The sequence below is a fragment of the Monodelphis domestica genome, chromosome 6, assembly GCF_027887165.1.
Source record: "Monodelphis domestica isolate mMonDom1 chromosome 6, mMonDom1.pri, whole genome shotgun sequence".
Taxonomy (NCBI): domain Eukaryota; kingdom Metazoa; phylum Chordata; class Mammalia; order Didelphimorphia; family Didelphidae; genus Monodelphis; species Monodelphis domestica.
Genome location: NC_077232.1, coordinates 172,225,062 through 172,245,535, shown reverse-complemented (window position 1 = coordinate 172,245,535; position 20,474 = coordinate 172,225,062). Strand labels below are relative to the sequence as shown.

The window sequence follows — 20,474 nt, the reverse complement described above, 5'->3', positions numbered from 1 at the left end:
CTTCACCTGGGCACAAGACAACTATCTCTTCCTGGGAATTAGGTAGAGAAACTAAAAGACAAAAGGAAGTGTTATTTCTTGTAGCAAATGGCAGCAATGTTTCCAAAAGGGAAGGGGCTCCAGTGGAAACGAGGGCACCTCAATTTCATTTTCTTGCTTCTTACAATATTTTTAAAGAGTATCTGAATGAGCCCAAGGAAACCTGGGTACCAGAATACCTAATTATAGCTTTATGTGTGAACAAGTTCTGAAAATTCAGGCCAAAATACCAATGTATTTATTATGATATGCAAACCAGGAGTTCTCTGATTCTTTACCTCCCTTGTGTGGTCTCAGATATCCCACAGAATCATAGAGTTAGAATGGATGTCAAGAGATTGTGTATCCTAGGCTCTTATCCTAAGTGAGAACTAATGACCAATGATCTTAAACTTAAAAAAAAATGTCATCATCCTTGTGCTCAGGCTTCTACCACAAAAGACAGCTATTTGATTGGTGTCCCTGAAAAAGTCATCATCATCTTAAAGTCATAGATTTAGAGCTGGAAGAGACATTAGTGATCTTCTGACTCAAGCCTTTATTTTACAGAAGAGGAAATTCAGGCCTAGAGACAGCTATCTAGTAAATGGCAGAACCAATAGTTGAACCTTGGTCTTCTGCCTCCATTTCCAAGTGCTCTTTCTTCTGTACCATGTGTCCTCCCAGTTTATGAAGTTTCTACTAAATGAATTCTTTGTAGGAATCATTAACCAGCCAGATCTTATGAAGAAGAGATGTTTAGTTGAGAAGCGATGACAGCCAAAGGAGAAAGTTAGATTAGATGGTCCTAACATCCCTTCCAAGTTTAAAATGTCACAAGTCTTTTCATCACATTGAGAAAATGGAATTTAGGCTAGCTTTGCAAAAAACAAGGATTTATTTACATTTGGTCCAAAATGTGTGTATCTTATCCCACCCTACTCCATCCTCAGGAGCTAAAGAGGAAGCAAATTTAAAGCAGAGATGAAAGCAGAATTGCATTGGATAATTCCTGCAGATGGTGCCACCTGAAAACAACTCCTCAAATTATTTAGGCAAGAAATAGGGACAGATGACATGTAAGTTAATAAGGGAAACCTTAGGGTTATTATCCAGACTTAGAAGGTTGTTGCCAGAAAGATCATCCTGCCAATGTGGATGGACTGCCTAATGGTTGGTTCTCCTTCACTACGCATCTCATGGGATAGAAGACTTTAAGGCAGAGATTCTTAAACTGAAGTCTAGGGACTTAAAAAAAATAACTGAATTCCTTTTAGAATGGTGACTGCTGGGGTGCCTCCATCTTAGGTGATCAGGGAAGGCACCAAATCCCTGTTACACTTTGTAATCCTATGTATTTTATTCTATGCATTCTGAGATGGGGGCCATAGACTTCACCAGATTGCTAGAGGGGTTCCTGATATACAAAAAGGTTAAGAGCCTCTGCTCACAGAAGACTGGATAACCACATGTTGGGGATAGGCTACAATAGGATACTGGTAAGACTAGATGGCTTCTGAGATCCCATCCTACTAAGATTCTGTGATTTTATGAAAGGCAGGGTAAAGATCTTAGAAATCTCACACCACTGAGGCAGAAACATGCCCTCTGAAATGAACTGCTGTGGAGTACCAAAACACTTCCGGAAGATTTTATTTATTTTACTTTTTTGGCCATTGAATGGATCTATATTTTAAAACTTAGATGAAGAGGGGCAGCATAGCATAGTGGATAGAGAGTTGCTTTGAAAGCCTGAAAATTGGTTCTAATTCTACCTTTATATGTTCTTGGGTGACCTCCTCAGCCTTCACTTCCTGGTGCCTCCAAGCAACTGGCTAAAACTCAAAATTGTTGAACAATCCAAATTGCTTTGGTAGGGGGAATTTCCTCTCCAGGATTTTGATTTCAAAACAAAATAAATGTAAAAAACCTGCTGGGAGGTTGTAGGGGAAACATAAAATAGAAAAGTCTGTATTTTTTGTTATGAACTCCTGAAAATTCTTTTCCTTGGTCTGATGCCTTTCAGTGAAGGGTTATACCTTTGAATTAGAAGGAAGGGAAGAGAAATCCGATTAGGTATTCTGCTAACTTTGGGAGGCAAAACTTTTCTCTAAGTGGTGGGTGATTCAATGGTGGAGTTTAATAGCAGGAATTTCCTCCACATGGATTTCTGGAAGAAGAAATAGCTCTATTGAATTTTTAACTGGATGAATTCCTGGAAACCAGTAGAGAGTCTTAAAAAGGCTTGTAGTGTACATTCAAAGGAAGCAGATAGATGAGACAGCTTGGCATAAGGGGATTCTGGGAGCTGGGAAAATTTGGGCTCAATAATCTCTGTTAAATCCCTTAACTCTCAGTGCCTTGGGCCATTCTCTTAGATTAGAAACCACCACAAATTGCTTTAGTAGAGGAATTTGAGTGGGGGAAGGGTTGGGATTACTGAATTAATGAATTCCTACATCTAGATTAAAAATAGAGGCAAAAGGCAGCTGGGTGGCACAGTGGATAGAGTGGCAGGTCTCGAGTCAGGAGGACTTAGGTTCATATCTGGTCTCAGACACTTCCTAATTGTGTGTCTCTGGGCAAGTCACTTAACCCTGTTTGCTTAGCCCTTGTCCTTCTGTCTTAGAGTTGTTACTAGAACAGAAGATAAGAGTTTTCAAAAATTAAGGCAAATTTAAGTAAAGATCTGCAACATTTAGTTCTGCAAAATCAGAATATTCATTACTCAGTTGCCCTGCTTCTGTTTCAGTGTTTACTGTTGTGTTCATAGAATCATAGATTTAGAGCTACACTTGGCCTTAGTAATGAGCTCCTCCCTCCTACCCCCAATTTTGGAAATGAGGAAACTGAGGTCCTCAGAGAGAAAATAATTTGTCCCAGGTTACTCAGTCCAATTGAGATCAACAAGCATTTTTTGTTGTTCAGTCATTTTAGCTGTGATAGTCTCTTCATGACCCCATTTGAGACTTTCTTGACAAAGCTACTGGAAATGGCAACCCATTTCCTTTCCCATTTTATTTTACAGATGAGGAAACTGAGACAAACAAGATTAAATTACTTACCCAGGGTCACCTAGCTAATAAGTATCTGGGACTAGATTTGAACTCAGTAACTCTATTTCTAGCAAGCATTTACAGTCTTAAAATATAGGAAGCAGTGGGCCAGGTCCAAAGAAAGTTAAGCTTATTCAATGCTGTAACTTAAGAGGGTATCAATATAGACAAACCAAGTTATTGCCAATCAGAAGGTTAATGATTAGAAACTTAAGGGAACGTCATAGCCATTTGTGTTTTGCCATATTGGAATATTCTACATATAAAGTGAAATTCCAGTTAGGACTATATACTTACCTCTTTTTATCAATCTCCCCTTTTGGGCTCCACCCAATGAAGTGAAATACATTATCTAAAGGTCAGCTATTACTCATCTTTTTCTTATAATCCAGTTTCCTCAGTGTAATCCTACATCTTTTTTTAATGTCAATGTTTATTACAGAGAGGAAATATATTATAAGAAGAAGAACTAATAGGGGTTTAAAAAAAAACCCACATCCCCCTGAGGTATTGTGAAAATGAATGGGAAACCAAAGACTTTCATAGTCACAGTTCTACTTATACTGAACTCAAATTGCAGATGTTGGTTTTCATAGAGGGATATTTTAACCAAGATTTTATAGGAGTAAAGATAATTTGGTAACATTTTGGTCACTTGACCCTGTTTGACTCAGTTTCCTCAGCTGTAAAGTGAGATGGAGAAGGAAATAGCAAACCACTTCAGTATCTTTGCCAAGAAAACCCCAAATGGGATCATGAAGAGTCAGGTGAATAAACACAACCACATTTTAGTTGAAAGGTGCATAGAGGATTGGACTTGGAGTCAAGAAGACCTGCTTTAGTTCAAATCCTCCCCCAGATTCTTAGTGAAGCACTTAACATCTTTCTCTAAACCTCAGTTTCCTCTTTTGTTGAGATGAGCCACTTCTTGACCTCATAAAAAGGTCCCTTCTAGCTCTAAATCTGATTCTATGGTAAGATATGAACTAATCTTGGACTTATGTTATTGGAAAATCAACATGGTATTTTGCCTGAAGATTAAGTACGGATCTGGAAATATTTTATTTTTAAGTCTTCAAATAATTTGTTTTTAATGCTAATAAGTTTTCTAAGTACTATCTGACATTTCACTGATTCAAATTGTTCCCCTTTCCATCAAAATTGCCAAATCATTGCCATTTTTTCTCAAGTTAAATTAGATATCTAGGGCTTGAGACATGTTAAAAATTACCTGAAGGGGTAGTTTACCTGAATTACCTGAAGCTGGGTAGCTCAGTGGATTGAGAGCAAAGCCTAGAGACGGGATGTCCTAGGTTCAAATCTGGCCTCAGACACTTCCCAGCTGTGTGACCCTGGGCAAGTCACTTGACCCCCATTGCCTAGCCCTTACCACTCTTCTTCCTTAGAACTAACACACAGTATTGATTCTAAGATGAAAGGTAAGGATTTAAAAAATTACCTGAAGGACTGCCTATCTCCCTTAGCTTTTACCTTTGGAGCTATATTGGGGTATATTGTCAAGAACACTAGATTTGGAGACTTGAGGACCAAGTGCAAGTCCTGGTTCTTCCACAACCAGTGTACTCTTCAGTGAGTCAACCTTTCCAAGTTCCATTTCCTCATCTCTAAGGTCCTTCCCTGCTCAAAATCTGTGCTTCTTTTGCTAGGCAGAGACTTAGCTACTTGGGAGAATTTAGTTCTCCATTTTCCAAATGATAGCTATGAAAGTTTTCTTGTTTTGCTCTGGGGTTATTTGTTCTGTTCACATTTTTTTGGCCTGACATCTTGGAGGGCATCAATGACTGGCATGTGAAAGTAGGGAAAGTGCTTTGTGTGATGAGCACAGAACTAGCAAAATTCGAATAGGAATGACCTTTAAAGGCCATCTAGCTCAACCTTCCCCACAATGTAGAAATCTTGGCGGTTATCCTTGTCATTCACCCTCTGCTATGGCCTAGTCAAAGGAAATATACTTTCTTCTGCCTAAATTCAGATGGAAGTGGAAAGGAAACTTTATCTAAAGGGAACCATCAATGAATCTCTCCTTGTTTGCATTTGTATTTCAAATTGTTCACTAAACTTGGATAAGTTAAAGGAGTGGTAAGGTTAATTCTTCTACAGCTTTTTGTTTGATTAGCTAAAACCCATTGCTTCCTTCTACCCGGAAGGATTGATTGAGATTGGTTAACTGGATCTCCAGAGAGCTCAAACACAGAAGACACATTCCGAGAAACCGACTGTCCTAATTATTAGAAGAGCTTTCATAAACTGAGATTTCAGAATGAGCAGGCATGCGTGGATGTCAGACATGGACCTCCAGATGTTGTATCCAAGGTTGAATTCTGTCATGAAGGTTAGCTTTTACAAAGTCATAGGTCTCTTGTTAAGATTAAAAGAAAAATTTCAAGGTACATAACCAAAAAAATCTATTTCCTAGTATTATCAGTAGGCACAAAAGAATTCTAAGGTTCCTTTCACTTGGCTAACATGAAGTTTAATTTCACTTTGAGTTTTCCAAGAAACAACTTGTCATCCTCAGAAATTATGTTCTAGTAGTTCAGTTCAATTCTTGGTGACTTCTTAGCATTCTAGGGATTCTCCCATGAGGCTTCAGTCATTTAGGCCAACGATCTCAATCAAACTCATTGTAGTTTGCTTTAAGTTTGTAGCACACATCTATACTCTAGATCCATACACTACGATTGCAGAAATCTCTGTAAAGCAAAATAAAGACTTGTCCATCAATGCCACATTTGGATAAACGAAAGGTTGCATCATAACTTCACCATATATTATTTCTCATATCTCAAGGTCTTATTGGCTAAAAGAGTATGAAGATGTCATTGGTTAAGTGGGGTGGGGAAAGCCAGTGAATATTCCTTAGGTGTGTAATGTAAGATATACTGTAATGTAATGCAACCCCCTGGATCTCTCTTTCTTACATTACGGGTGAAATTGTAGAGAATGATCCTAAATCACACTGAGGAAGGTAGGGATTGTTTGAAGTTATCTTCACCAAATTCACAGAATTTATGACCCAATTATACAATCAGAGGATTCTTTTGTTTAAAACCCTTACCTTCCATCTTGGAACCAATACAGTACTTGATGCCTCTTCTGCAAGAGTTTTTTTTTGTTTTTGTTTTTGTTTTGTTTTTTGATGGAGAAGCCCCAGGGAAGCTTCAGATGTCTTGTCCTTCAGAAAGAAGTTGAATTCTATGAAAAAAGCTATAGACTTCTCACTGAGAGTGAAAGCAAGTCAGAAAGGAGAATTGCATCCTGGCGTTAGTTTGGTGGTTATTTTGATGTGTTAATGCCAGGTTACTACTTCCTTCCTGCTCTAAATCTGGCATCCTTGGCTCTGGTCATGTCTCTGACTGTCCCTGAAGCCTGGAAAGGGCTGTCTCCTCCACTCTGACCTCCCAGGCTTCCCAATTAAAGTTCCACTTCTGGCAGGAAACTTTCCCTAATCCCTCTTAATGCCAGCACTTTCCCTTTACTAATTACTTGCTTTGTATAGATTTATTTGTTTGTTGTCTCTCCTTAGCCTAAGCCCCTTGGGGCAGGGAATGTCTTATCTCAGAAGGCTGACACAATAGGCACTTAAATGTTGATTGGTTGATTGATAGAAATTGTCCTTATCTATTCATGAAAGCCACACTTTTACCAGGGCAATAATTTTTTTAACCTAGTATCTGAGACTATTGTGATCAATCAACAAGTACTTATTAAGCACTAAGCTAAGTGTTTAAGGAGCTAGATGGCCCCATAGTGCATAGAGTGTCTGGCTTGGAGTCAGGAAGACTCATCTTCCTGAGTTCAAATCTGGCTGAGCAAGTCACTTAACCCTGTTTACCTCAGTTTCCTTATCTGTAAAATGAGCAGGAGAAGGAAATGGCAAGACACTCCAGTATCTTTGCTAAGAAAACTCCAGTTGAGGTCACAAAGAGTCAGATACAACTGAAGAATAACAAAAAGATGCTGAACTCTGGAGATTAAAAAAAGAGTAAAAACATGATCCCATTCCTCAAAAATCTCAGATTCTAAAGTGGACAGACAGCCTGCAAACTACTATATATGCATGAGATATATCTATAGACATATATAGATATAGTAGTACATATACGTAGTGTATAAATGGCAGGTGGACACAGAGAGACCACATGAGCAGTTGAGGAGAATTGCAGAAGTCTTTGAACTGAAGCTTGAAGGGATTCAGAGGGTGGAGAGACGAGACAGGAGAACATTCCAGACATGAGGGAGAGACAGAAAGGGCATAGATTGGGGAGGAGTATGGCATGCAAGGAATCAAAATTGGCTGGCTCCAAATATGTAGAGGAGAGAAAAGTGTGAGAAACTTGGGAGGCAGGGGCAGCTGGGTGGCTCAGTGGATTGAGACGCAGGCCTAGAGATGGGAGGTCCTGGGTTCAAATTTGGCCTCAGACACTTCCTAGCTGGGTAACCCTGGGCAAGTCACTTGACCCCCATTGCCTACCCCTTACCACTCTTCTGCCTTGGAACCAATGCACAGTGACTCTAAGATGGAAGGTGAGGGTTTCCAAAAATAAAGAAAACTGAAAAGATAGGAAGGGGGCATATGGTAAAGGACCTTAAAAGCTATACAGAGAGTTTTATAATTGATTCTAGAGATTATGGGGAGCCATATGAGTTTATTGGGGGGGGGTGACATGGTCAGACCTTTACTTTAACCTAGTTTTCAAAGAATGGACTGGAATGGGGAAAGACTTGAGCAAGTGGAAAGTCTCTGATTTGTTGTCTTCTAAAGGACCTTTGCAACTCCACATCTTTGATCCTTTCCAGATGTTCCCATGAGAATATTTTCAAAGCTGGGCAGCTAGGTGGCTCATTGGATAAAGAGCCAGGCCTGGAGATAGAGACTCCATAGGAGTTCTGGGTTCAAATCTGGCCTCAGCCACAACTAGCTATGTGACCCTGGGTAAGTCACTTACCCTCCATTGTCTAGCCCTTTTTACTCTTCTGCCCTGGACCCATACTTAGTATCAATTCTAAGACAGAAAGCAAGGGTTTAAAAAAAAAAAAGAACACTTCAGGGTTCTAAAATGTATGACTTTTTGTTCTTTCAAATGGGGCTTTTCCCACAATTTTCCCAAATCACTGAAGATTTACTGGATTAAATAGAGATGATAATATTTTTTTAGCAAACTGAATTAAAGGGAAGATTTCTTGCCTTTTTTTAGATAAGTATGTGCTAATAATTTCATCTGGAACCTCATACTTCTGTGCTCTGACTTTCTGGAGTCTAGGTGTATTTGTGAAGGAAATAGTGAATGTCAAAGTGCTTTGCAGATCATAATACACTGCAGGCTTGTGAACCAGTATTATTGACAGTGATGGGGAGGAAGTGCTGTGAAATCTGCTTGTTAACCCTTGGTAAACTTTCTTCTGTCCTGAAGCAATAACTTTCAAACTCTATCCCTCTGATGCACCAGGGATAGGGCAGTTCCCTTCATCTGTCTCTCTCTCACACATACACATCCCTCCCTCCCCAGTTCCACTTATGTTGACAATTGATGTTCACAATCCATGACAAACCTTTCCTAGAATCAGAGAAGTCAAGAGTGCTGTTTTTGATGAGACGCTAGCAAAAGAAGAAGAATTATTAATTTACACTCAAACCAGAAATCTGGACCTTTTCCCATGGTGAATAGCTATGTTACAAGACACCATCTGTCATACATTATAGATATTCCGCATTTAAAAGCTAATCGACTCTGGACCACACTTTAGAAGCCATCATTCTTTAGGATGAATGCTAGAGGAATGCTAATGGGATCCTTTCCTTAACATTTCTGTGTCAGCAATGATAGGCAAGGATGTGGAATGTGACATACTTGTAGTTTAGAGACAGTTTCCTTTTCCCCTGTCACTTTCCTCTTCTCCTGACTTTATCTCAGAGGGAAAACAGAAATGACTGTAGCAGGAACCAAAAGATCACGAATAAGTCTGGTAATGAAAAAAAATGCTAGCAAAAACATTTAGTTTTTATCTCAGTTAGAATCAAGCCATTTGCCATGTTTAGCTCCATTTTGTTTTTTAATAAAATTTTTCCAGTAAAAAAAAAAAGAGTAAGTCTGGCCCTCCATTCCTAATCTTAGCTGGGTGTTCGTTCCATCATATCTTCTCTGATGATCCATCAACATTCTGGAGCCTGTTTTGAGTTACTGAAGAGTTGAACCTGAAATTAGGTTGACGTGGCCCTAATTTCTATCAAGTGTTGAACCTCTCTCTCTTTCTCCCTCCTCAGCACACTGGAAGGGTTGTATGTGGATGATGCCTTGCAGGGGCAGGGAGTGTACACCTATGAGGACGGAGGAGTCCTCAAGGGCACCTATGCAGATGGAGAACTCAATGGACCTGCCCAGGAGTATGACTCGGATGGAAGACTGATCTTCAAGGGACAATACAAAGACAATATTCGGCATGGAATTTGCTGGATATACTACCCAGTAAGCCTTATGATTGTTAAGTTGGCTAACAATTAACATGTTTTATGTAATTTTTATAAATTTAATATTAAATAAACGAACTAAATATAATGTGAATCTACCCCCACTTTTCCCATTTTTGCTATTTAATACTTTTGCTATTATACATTTATTTTTATTATTATATATAATTATATGTATATTATAAATTTAGATATTATTTTTAAAATACTATATTTTAATGTCAGTATATATATCAAGGACATACCATTTCATTAATGTGGGAACTTCCTTTGCCAATTCTATCTCATAACTAGTCAATAACTTAGTATTAGTTGTCTAATGGCCATAGAAGTCAAGTGATTTACCTATGGTCACACAGTTGGCTGAGGTGGAATTCGAACCTAGGTCTTCCTGACTAGGCAAGTAGGTAACACTATGGGTCAAACACTGAACCCAAAGACAGAAAGACCAGAGTTCAAATCTGGAATCAGACACTTTGTAGCTATGTGACTCTGGACAAGTCATTTAATCTCTATCTGCCTCAGTTTTTTCAACTGTGTAATATAAAATTCTTAGCATGGTTCCTGACTCCACTTCATCAAAGTGTCTGTCTTACATATATATAATTTTGGGAAACAATGGCTTGTGGTAATAACTGTTAGTTCTCTCTTTCATTTCACAACTAATAAAATGGTGAGAACTCACTAGGCTTTTCATTACCTTGCCCAATTGGCTTTCTGGATTTACCTCTATTCAAATGTCAAAGTGAGAGCAACACATTCCATTATCTTTACTGTCTCTGGTGGACCAGGAATCAGTCTGAGACTTTCCTTTTCCAAGTTGTCTCCCTATTATTGCTTGATTTCACAAGGTCCACCACACAACAAGGCAGTTGTGTGTTTCACAGAATTAACATTTATTTTGGCCTTCAGTGATTTGGGAGAATTTCTTGGCATTGTAGATAGTTAAAGACAATAATTCCAGGGTGTGGCCAAACCAGGCAAAAAAATTGCTCATCTAAACTGCCCTGTCTGGATTTTTTTCTGATAGCTCAGATGCCTTTGGAGATTTTCCTGAAAGCCTTTCAAGTGAATGGTTTTTGGAAAAGATTTATCTTACAGTTTATTATGTCTAGAATTTGAATCTAAATAAAATCATGCCTTCATTTCATCTGAAGGCTCTTATTTAATGATTTTTTGATGAGAACATTCACTCAAGTACAAGTAGTGAGATTGGCAGCTCCTACTAAATCTATTTACTTACAGCAGCTCCTTTAAGTTTTACTTCCAGATCTGGAAATGGGAGGAAAAGAAAACGACATATGACATAGCTCTGTTTAAAAAAAAAAATCAAAATAGCTAAATAACCAAAACATTCACAGACACCTGGAAAAATCCAGATAGTCTCAAGAAATAAGCAGATTTTTTTTAGCCCCGACCTTCTGTTTTAGAATCAATACTGTGTATGGGTTCCAAGGGAGAAGAGTGGTAGGGGCTAGGCAATAAGGAAATAAGTAGATTTCATCATTGGCCAGCAAGATGATCACAATTGATGTTTGTATGGCATTTTGTGGTTACAAAATACCAAATGTACATTATTTTCAATTCTCACACCTTCCTAGTGAGATAAGGTAGGGTAAGTATTAGTATAGCTATTTTATAGCTAAGACTCAAGGGACTTGAGAAGCTTGTCCTCTTCTAGGTGGTCACAGAGCCAGGACTGAAATCCTACCTCTTGTCTCCTTGGACCAATGTTGTATATGGGGCATTCCTGCTTAGTTACCCATTGCAGTATTTCATGAGGTCAAATACGGACTTCTCTGTGTAGTTTTTAGAGCCCTTCTCTATCTGGCTCTTGGCCATTTCTAGGCATTTGGCCCATTGCTCTCTTCCCCACCCTCCACATTCCAGCTCAAGGGGCCTGCTATTTCCACACACACACACACACAACATTCTATTTCCAATGTCTGGGCCTCTACACTGCCCAAGAATGATCTCCCTCTTCCCTGTTGCCTTGTAGAGCCCCCCAGCTTCCATTAGAACTCAGCTAAATTGCCACTGCCCACAAAAAGGCTGTATCCTGATTCTCTTAGCTGCTAGTGCCCTCTCCCAGGAAGTTTGTGTGTGTGTGTGTGTGTGTGTGTGTGTGTGTGTGTGTGTGTATTTGTGGACATATATGTAGATATAAAAATATATTTAGATATATGTATACATATAATTTTTTACTGAATTTTATTTTTTCTCTTTCTCAATCCCTCTTCATAGAATGAAAGCTCTTTAAAGGCAGGGATGGAGTTATTTGTTGAGGGGTTTCTTTATACCTTGCACAGTGCCCAACATATACTAGATGTCTTATAATGTGTGGTAAACTGAACTTAGAAGCCACCTTAGTGCCTTCATCTAGTCCTATCCATATTCATTTCATAGATAAAATAAACAAACAAACCCGAGTCCCAGAGTGGTTAAATGGCTTGCCCACAATATTAGTCAGAAGGAGGACTGAATTCAAGTCTTTGGACTCCTTAGTTCAGTATCCTTAGTGTGGGAGATGCTTGCCAAAATCTTGGAAGATACCCTTACCAGTAATCTTGAGTACCCTGGGTCATCTCTAATTGTGCTAATAGAGCTGATAAGATTCATTTTTTAAAATTAAACAAATATTTGTTTAATGCTAGAATGACTAGAATTTAAGACTACCTCAAAGGACCAAGCTATGTCATTTATGAAGGGCGTCTTTTTTATCCCTAAGGCAAAGAAAAAAGAAATCGTAGGATGAAAATTTTTATTTAAAGTAAAATTATAATTTGTAATAATAATAAATAAAAATAATAATAACATTTGCATCCAGTGATATACCTAGTCCTTCTGGTGTTAAAGCCAATTATGTAGAAGCCCCAAGGCTCAGTGCTTTGGGGTTACAAAGAAGAATAAAGCACACAAAAATTGTCCTCATGATGCTTCCTGTCACATAGGAGACACATAAGAAATGTATGCAATAACAAATTTAATAATTTAAATAATAGTTCATATTTGCCTCCACAAAGTTCTACTCTTATTCTATATTATAATGGAGAGGTGATCCTGGGGTCTTAAAACTTATGTCAGTGGAACATAGTCTCAGATAGATTCTAAGATGCTAGAAAAGGAGAGTCTGCTTTCCAAGGATCAGCCTAACTCCATACAGAGAGAGTCATTACCACCAGGCCATTTGGTGATGAACTCTTTATCCATGGTAATCCATAGCATGAAAAAAGTACAAGATAGATTCAGTCCCATGTGGCCCCGTTCTTCTTCTTCAGTGGTACTGGGAAAGGGAGTAAAGAATGTTTAGAATCACATGGTTTTTAGATAGTTTATATACTAATTTGGCTAGTGATACCCGAATCTTAGATTCCTTTCAGGGAACAAAGCACTGAAGGAATCCAAACAAATCAATCTTACATAATAATCTTATATAATCTATTACAAGACAATCTTGTTATAAATGAAAACAGAAGAAAGTTGCATCTAGAACAAGTTGTCATACATAATTGTGATGGAATCCTATTGTGCTATAAGAGATGACAAGTAGGATGATTTTGGAAAAATCTGAAAAGACTTCATGAATTGATGCAGAATGAAGTGAGCAGAACCAGAACACTGTATATGACTGTATCACTGTATATGCAATGTTTTTTTTTTTTTACAAACTCTGAATGACCTAGTTATTCTCAGAAATACAGTGATCCAGGACAATCCCAGAAATTCATGATAAAAAAAACAACCATCATCTGCCTTCTGAGAAAGATCTGAGTTTGGAAGCCTTTCTTCTCCATTTCTTCTTTTCTTCTTCTTCTTCATTTCTTCTTCTTCTTCTTCTTCTTCTTCTTCTTCTTCTTCTTCTTCTTCTTCTTCATTCTTCTTCTTCTTCTCCTCCTCCTCCTCCTCCTCCTCTTCCTTCATTTCTTCTTTCTTCTTCTTACTCCTCCTCTTTCTCCTCCTCCTCTTCCTCCCTTCCTTATTCTCTCTTCCACAAAATGACTAATATGAAAAAATGTTTTCCGTTATTTTACATGTAAATCTTTACCAGATTGATTACTGCCTCAAGGAGATGGAAGGGATGGAAGGGAGTGAGGGAAGGATGAAGAGAATTCGGAACTCAAAACTTTTTTTAAATGAATGTTAAAAATTGTTTTTACATGTAATTGGGGGGAAATATTTTTTTTAAGTTGCAACTAAATGGAAAGGTAGTTTATAGGTTTTCCTTTGGGAGGCAAATAAATGAATTTCAGACTTCAATTTATCATATATCCAAAGGGCAGCTAGGTTGGCACAGTGGATTGAGTTCCAAGCCTGGGGTCAAAAAGATCTGAGTTCAAATCTGGAACCAAAGACTTACTAGCTATGTGACCCTGGGCAAGTCACTTTACCCTATTTGCCTCTGTTTCCTCATCTGTAAAATGAAATGAAAAAGGAAATGGCAAACTTCTTCCGTTATCTTTGCCAAGAAAATCTCAAATGGGGTCACAAAGAGTAGGACATGACTAAAAAACAATTGAGAAACAACAATATCTGAAGATAACGAGAAATATTATGACATAAGACATTTCGTCATCTCATATTTCAGGTCTCATGATAAATATTTGCAAAAGAACCAACATGAAAATAGTTGCAGTTTATGCATTATCATCTCTTGTAGAAGATGAACATATAGAGAAATTCTAGGAAGAACTTGATAATGCACTCCAAATTAAATCAGCCTAAGAGGATCCTATTGAGAGGACCATAGATGTAGAGCTAGAAGGGACCCCAGAGACCATTTAATACAATCATCCCTACAAAATTATCTGCAATTTCCTGCTAATTTCATTTATAACAAGAATGTCAAGATTGATTTGATTTGGTTCCTGCAGCCCTTGGTTCAACCACTATTTATTGAACATATCTCATATTTGGAGTATCCACAACCAAGTTACAGTTTTTAGATAGAAACAAAAAAGGAACTACATGGACTTGAGATTGATTTATTCATTTCTTCATGTCATGGTTGCCATGTTCAAAGAATGAAGTTTTATAGAGGAATAAACTGAGGTCCACAGATAATAAGTGACTTCTACATATTAACATAAGGAAGCAAGAGAGGAGGAATTGGAACCCAGAGCCAGTACTCTTTCCACTGTACAATTCTCAGTGACTTTGATATGGAGTTGAGGCTAGGTGAGCACGAAAAGAAATGGATTGCAAAAGTTTTGTGAATACATCAGGAAAAGATCCAGTAGTCATTAGAGATAGCCAACACTGAATAACATCACAAAAATTAAATGGATATTTTAACAAATAAAGAATATATTATTATTGAGGTAATGCATTCCCAAATCAGTTAGGCTTTCAGACCACCAGCTTGTTAGGGTAAATATCAAAATAAATACACGATTAGAAATAAGAATGAAAGTGAGGGAAAAGCCACCAGGTGCAACTGAAACTACTCAATAATGTTGTAGTCCAAAAGTTATTGATAAAGAAAAATGGGCTATGGACCAAATTCCATACTGAAGTATATAATGTATGTTTATACACACACACACACACACACACACACACACACACACACACACATACACACACATACATATATAGCTACTAGGTAGCATGGTAGTTTGAGATCTGTGTTACCTGGAGTCAGGAAGACTTGATCTCAGATTCCAGCCTCAGACACTAACTAGCTGTGTGACCCTGGGCAAGTCACTTAATCTCTATCCTCACTTTCCTTACCTATAAAATGGGAATAATAATTGCACCAGCCTCTCAGCATTGTTATGAGGATAAAATAAGATAATGCTTCTAAAATGCTTTTTATAGTTCGACACATAGTAAACACTCTATAAATGTTTGCTAGTATTATTGTTATCATCATCATCATCATAGCAAGAAGACCAAAAGAGAATAAAAAAGAACTTCAACAGACACTTGCCAAGTGAAGAGAGGCAGTAACCAAAAGCAATACAAATCTAGGCTATTAATTCACTTGTAAAATATTACAAAGGAGGAAGATGGAAAAATATGCACAGTATCACTTATTAAAAGCAGAAGCAGTAGAGGGCAAAACCAGTGTAAAGAAAGCTTGGTAAGAGCTGATCTAAGCAAAGTTATCCTAAGGGCATTTAAGGATGAAAATGGTGGGGGGAGGGAAGGCCAAAAGAAGAAAAATGGAAAACAACAAAAGAGCTTTAGCCTTTTTCATTACCAAAGATGGACAGTAGAGTGGACTCTAACATGACAGATATATTTAGTAAGAAAATAGAAAAGGTACTAAAGAAAACAAAGATGGAAAGCGACTCAGTTGAACCAAGTGTACTTAAAGGAGCTCCACACTGGAGAATGCTTTTTGTATATTAGGTTTTACTTGAGATAGTGTGGTACAGTGGAATGAGGGCTAAATTTGAAATTAGAGAACCTGAGTTCAAAACTGTTCAAATGCTACATCTCTTACTTTTGTGTAGCCTTAGACAAGGCACTCAAACTCTCTAGACCCCAGTCTTCTGTAAAATGAGGGGTTAGAGTAAATGATAAATGGGATTCCCCTCCAGTTCTAAATAGATGATATTGTGAATTTTAGAATGGCCATATACGCTTTTTTATAACAAGGAAAACAATCAAAACTTTGCATTTCTCTTTACAAAGACAGAAGGTTCTAGACACCATCCAACTGGTCAAATATACATACAAGAAAGCCAAAGATATACAGAACATCAGCAGAATTCTCTTTAAAGGCCATGTTAATGACATGCATTTGTAGAGAATCTGTCTAAGGAGCCTGAGTGCTTTAACAACTCTTGTCTCAGTAATCTTCACAGCTCTCCTGGAAGGGAGGCAGTGCTGGAGGTGTTATTATCCCCTTTTGTACTGTGCTAATGTTTTTAGTATAATCAGGAATAAACTAGCAGGGAGGAAGAAGCATAAAAGACATTTCTGATGCATTCCCAGAACTTTAAAAGTATTTCTCATTATGTCCCTCTCTAAGGAAGTGTTATGCTTTCCTAGAGTATTTGAAAACCTCTCAGTTTGAATACTATTGAGCAGAAAATACAGACGTCCTGTTTGTTTCTTCTGTTGCTTCTCCATAACTGGCACTTATGGGAATACTCAGAAAGCAACCCCATGCTACTTAACAGAATGATCTTCAGGCAGTAGAACCTCTGAGTCAGGGGAAAAAACTGAGTTTCGGGAAGATGTCATGACTTCATTATTGTTATTAAAGCTCAAAGATCTTTTATGAGTTCCTGCAGTTCTTTATGAACTTTATGGATTAAAACACACACACAATATAGATACCTGTGGTCCAGATTGCTCATTATTTTTAGCTCCTCAATTCAACTGCCATACTACCTCTTATGTATGTGTACTTATATCAGAGTATACAGAAATTACCTGTGCCCCAGATCCTTTTAAAAAATATTCTTCTTTGAGGGACAAAAAAGTTATCCATGTGAAAAATTTATCAACACCAAACCAGCTCCTCCACTGGAATAGGGTGTGGAAAGAGGCAGAATTGGACAACCAGAGACACAGGAAAAGTGAGAACAGAAGAAAGAAGAGTTGACGGGAGATGGAATGTTTTGGGGTTTTTTGTCTTTCAACAGGAATATGTGCTTATGGTTTAGCATTCTCAAAAAAAACAAGCAACAACAACAAAAATCAGTCTAGAAATGCTTATGCTATATATCTTATAAAAAACAAGCAGCTTTATTTTCTATAAAATGTCATTAGATTGAGATGTACTAAATTGTTTCTAATATGTTTCCAATTACATCCTTTCTTCTTGTTTGGTACAGTAGAAAGAACACTGGATTTGTAATCAGAGGGCCCAGGGCAAATACTGATTCTGGTACTACCTATATTCTTCTAGGCAACTCACTTAATTGTCTTGTTTCCTCATTTGTAAAATGAGGAGTTTGGCCTTCTAAGATCCCTTCAAATTCTAAATCTGAATTTCCACATTCTTCTCATCCTTTCATTCTAAAGTTTGATAGATATGGTGGATTAGGAGGGGAAGGAAACAGAGTAAATCATTGCTCTAAGTATATTATTATGGATCTGTGTTATACATTCATTTGGGAATGTTTTTCATTGCAGTCACTTTTTCACCTTCTCTTGAGAGTCAGAGGTCCTAGGTTAAAATCTTGTCTCTTTCCCTTAGAAGATATGTGATCCTGGATGCCATTAAACTTAATCAGGCTCCAGTTTCTTCTTTTGTAGAAAGGGGCAGTTGGAAGAGATGATCACTTCAGGTCCTTTCTCTCTGTAGATCTATGAACTTTTCTTTTCACAGACAAACCATGAAGTTGATAAGTGACTTTATGAAAATCCCAGCTCATTTTTACCTGAGCCAGATGAGGACTTTGAGCCTCCTCATCTCTGCACAATGCTTCTCCTCTACTCTCTTGTAGTCTTATACCTTCTAACATGCAACATTCTTTATCTGTCAGGATGTCAGATGGTTAATTGTTTAATTTTTAAAGGTTCTTCCACCTTCTGAGTCCTTACAGGGTCACTGAAAAGATTGTAATTCATGAAATTAGGAATGGGGAGGGGAGTGAGTGACAAAAGATCTTGTTATTATGTCTCTATATAATGTTTCTTCTTTTTTGGTTTCTCCCACCAGGATGGAGGTACTCTGGTAGGTGAAGTTAATGAAGAAGGAGAGATGACTGGAGACAAGATAGCCTATGTGTATCCTGACGGCAGGACCACAATTTATGGGAAATTCATAGATGGAGAGTTGATAGAAGGAAAATTGGCTACTATGTCTGTTGAGGAAGGAAAGCCCTACTTTGAACTGATACCAGGAAGTAAGTAAATTTTTGAGTTTGCTACTCTAATTTTAAAGTAAAAACCAGAATGGGGGTGGGGGGACAGGGGGATTTATATGAATTGTGTAAACATTCTTCCCTTTTATCATATAGATTCCACCTGAAGACATTTTTTTTCATAATTCAATAGTACTGAGGGATCACATTTAGGAGAAACCATTTGATTTTTGAAGTTATATAAAGTAGAGAAATAATACAAAGTCTTGGCTCTGATTTGTGGTGGAGTGGAGGGAGGGGGGAAGTACAACTAGCCTTTTCATTCTTTCCCAACAAGCCCAGCCCTTGTGATTTGCATAAAATAAAACAGGTGCATTATGTGGGGAGGTAGAAAACAATTTTCTCATTATAGTGTTCCATTCAAGAAGAAACAGACTCCTGGAGATACTTACAATATTTGGATGGGTATGATAAGAGCAAAGAACTAAAATGGGTTTTGGATAAGTCCAATGAGAGTTGTACTAAAGGAGTCTAAGGAGACAGTAAAGAAGAGAAGGGTTCAAAGAATATACATGGATGATTGATGGATTGATAGATCAAACGAGCATTTATTAACTGCTTACTATGTGTCTGATATTATGTTAAATTCTGATGAAACAAAAGCAAGCAAGACAACCTTCAAGGATCTTAATGAAAGAAGACCAGACATAAAAGGGAGCTGAAAAACAGGGGTTTGGAGGTAGAATTCAGGGGACATAGTGGCTGGTATAGAGGGAGAAAATACGGCTGAAAAGTTAAACATAAGCAGGGCTCCTTATAAAATTATGGTCTGGAAGCAGTCACCAGTCAGGAAAGTGAGGCATCAAGGAAAAAGTATATCCAGAATGGGAGGGTGTCAGGCAAAGAGAAGGGGGAAAAGACTGGCAGTTAAGTCAAGATGAATAATCTTAGCTTGGGCATCTACTAACTGTGACCATCCTGGTTAAGAAGAAGAACATCATAGCCCTTGGTTAAAGATCTGTTTGAAAGGGCTGAAGTCCTCTCCCAAAAGGAAGATGTTTTCTGAATCAAAGCATTCCTCAGCAGATATATAGTGGACCTCAAGACAGAAATTTAGCTGAGGATTAGGTTAAGTGCCAATAGAAGATTGGAAGAGCTGATTGACAGAATTCTGACCTCTCCCCTTCAGGGGAGAGGCTTACTAATCACAGCATCTGAGTATATCATCCACAAATTATTAGGTGACTCTGAGAATAGCTGGATAACAAAAGTTCATTTGGAGCGGAGATGTGATATTCAGTGGAGAGAACTGAAAATACAACACCCAGGAGGGAACCAGCTCAACAGATCAAAACATGATGATATTATAGGAAGACTTTGGTACAGTTTAGAGGTGTAATTATACTTCTGTGTTTGTGCTGTGACCACATGTGTAGCCTATGTGTAAATCCTATGCACATCACTCTTTCCAACATTAGACGGTGTATATTTATGGGAGAATAAGTTCCATGTTTAAGGATGGGATATGTTATTATACTAGTCCACTTTTTTGCCTTTGCTTTGAACTTCTGCCTAAGGAAAGTAAACAACTGGTGAGGACTTGGAAGCACAGTTTAGAGAGGATTTAGAACCTGAAGGGATCTCTCTGGGAGCCTACAGGTACTCCTGTAAAATTATACTGAATCATCTTTATGAGTTGGGACAGATAATAATAGTCACTTGTCATGATAACCAGACAAAACATGTTTCCACTGAGGAGTGAAGTCTCCTGTACTTTCTCTGCTATACTAGGTGACTGTGATTCATTCTGGTATATTCAGATCAAATTACTTACATATCTATCAACCAGGCAGAGGTTATGAGACTAGAAACTAGAACCTACTTTAGTAGAAAAAGACAGAAAACACATGGAAACAAGTTTTAAATCTTAAAAATCTATTGATTCATAAAATTAAGTATGTACCTACTTCTGTTCATAATGTAATTCAAAGTAATGCCACATCTCCCAAACGTAACACAACCCTCTTTACCTCATTCAGCCTTTTGAGCACCTGCATGTTTATCCGACATCCTGAGACCCAGCTCCGTGGACTGTCTATCCTACAGTGTCTCAGAGTCTGGATTATATGCCTCCACTTACTAGAT

General features: G+C 37.9%; 1 protein-coding gene and 1 long non-coding RNA gene across 2 annotated transcripts in view; one reads left to right on the top strand and one right to left on the bottom strand.

Moving 5' to 3' along the window:
- Nucleotides 1–20,474, top strand: part of SETD7 (SET domain containing 7, histone lysine methyltransferase) — a 63,786-nt gene that overhangs the window by 17,968 nt on the left and 25,344 nt on the right. The window contains exons 3-4 of the mRNA XM_007496304.3: nt 9,361–9,562; nt 18,185–18,371. Of these exons, the coding sequence (XP_007496366.1) occupies nt 9,361–9,562; nt 18,185–18,371 (389 nt within the window). The remainder of the gene's footprint in view (nt 1–9,360; nt 9,563–18,184; nt 18,372–20,474) is intronic.
- Nucleotides 5,238–20,474, bottom strand: part of LOC103096872 (uncharacterized) — a 29,691-nt gene continuing 14,454 nt past the window's right edge. Inside the window, exon 3 of the long non-coding RNA XR_468837.3 lies at nt 5,238–5,788. This is a non-coding gene — a long non-coding RNA (uncharacterized LOC103096872). The remainder of the gene's footprint in view (nt 5,789–20,474) is intronic.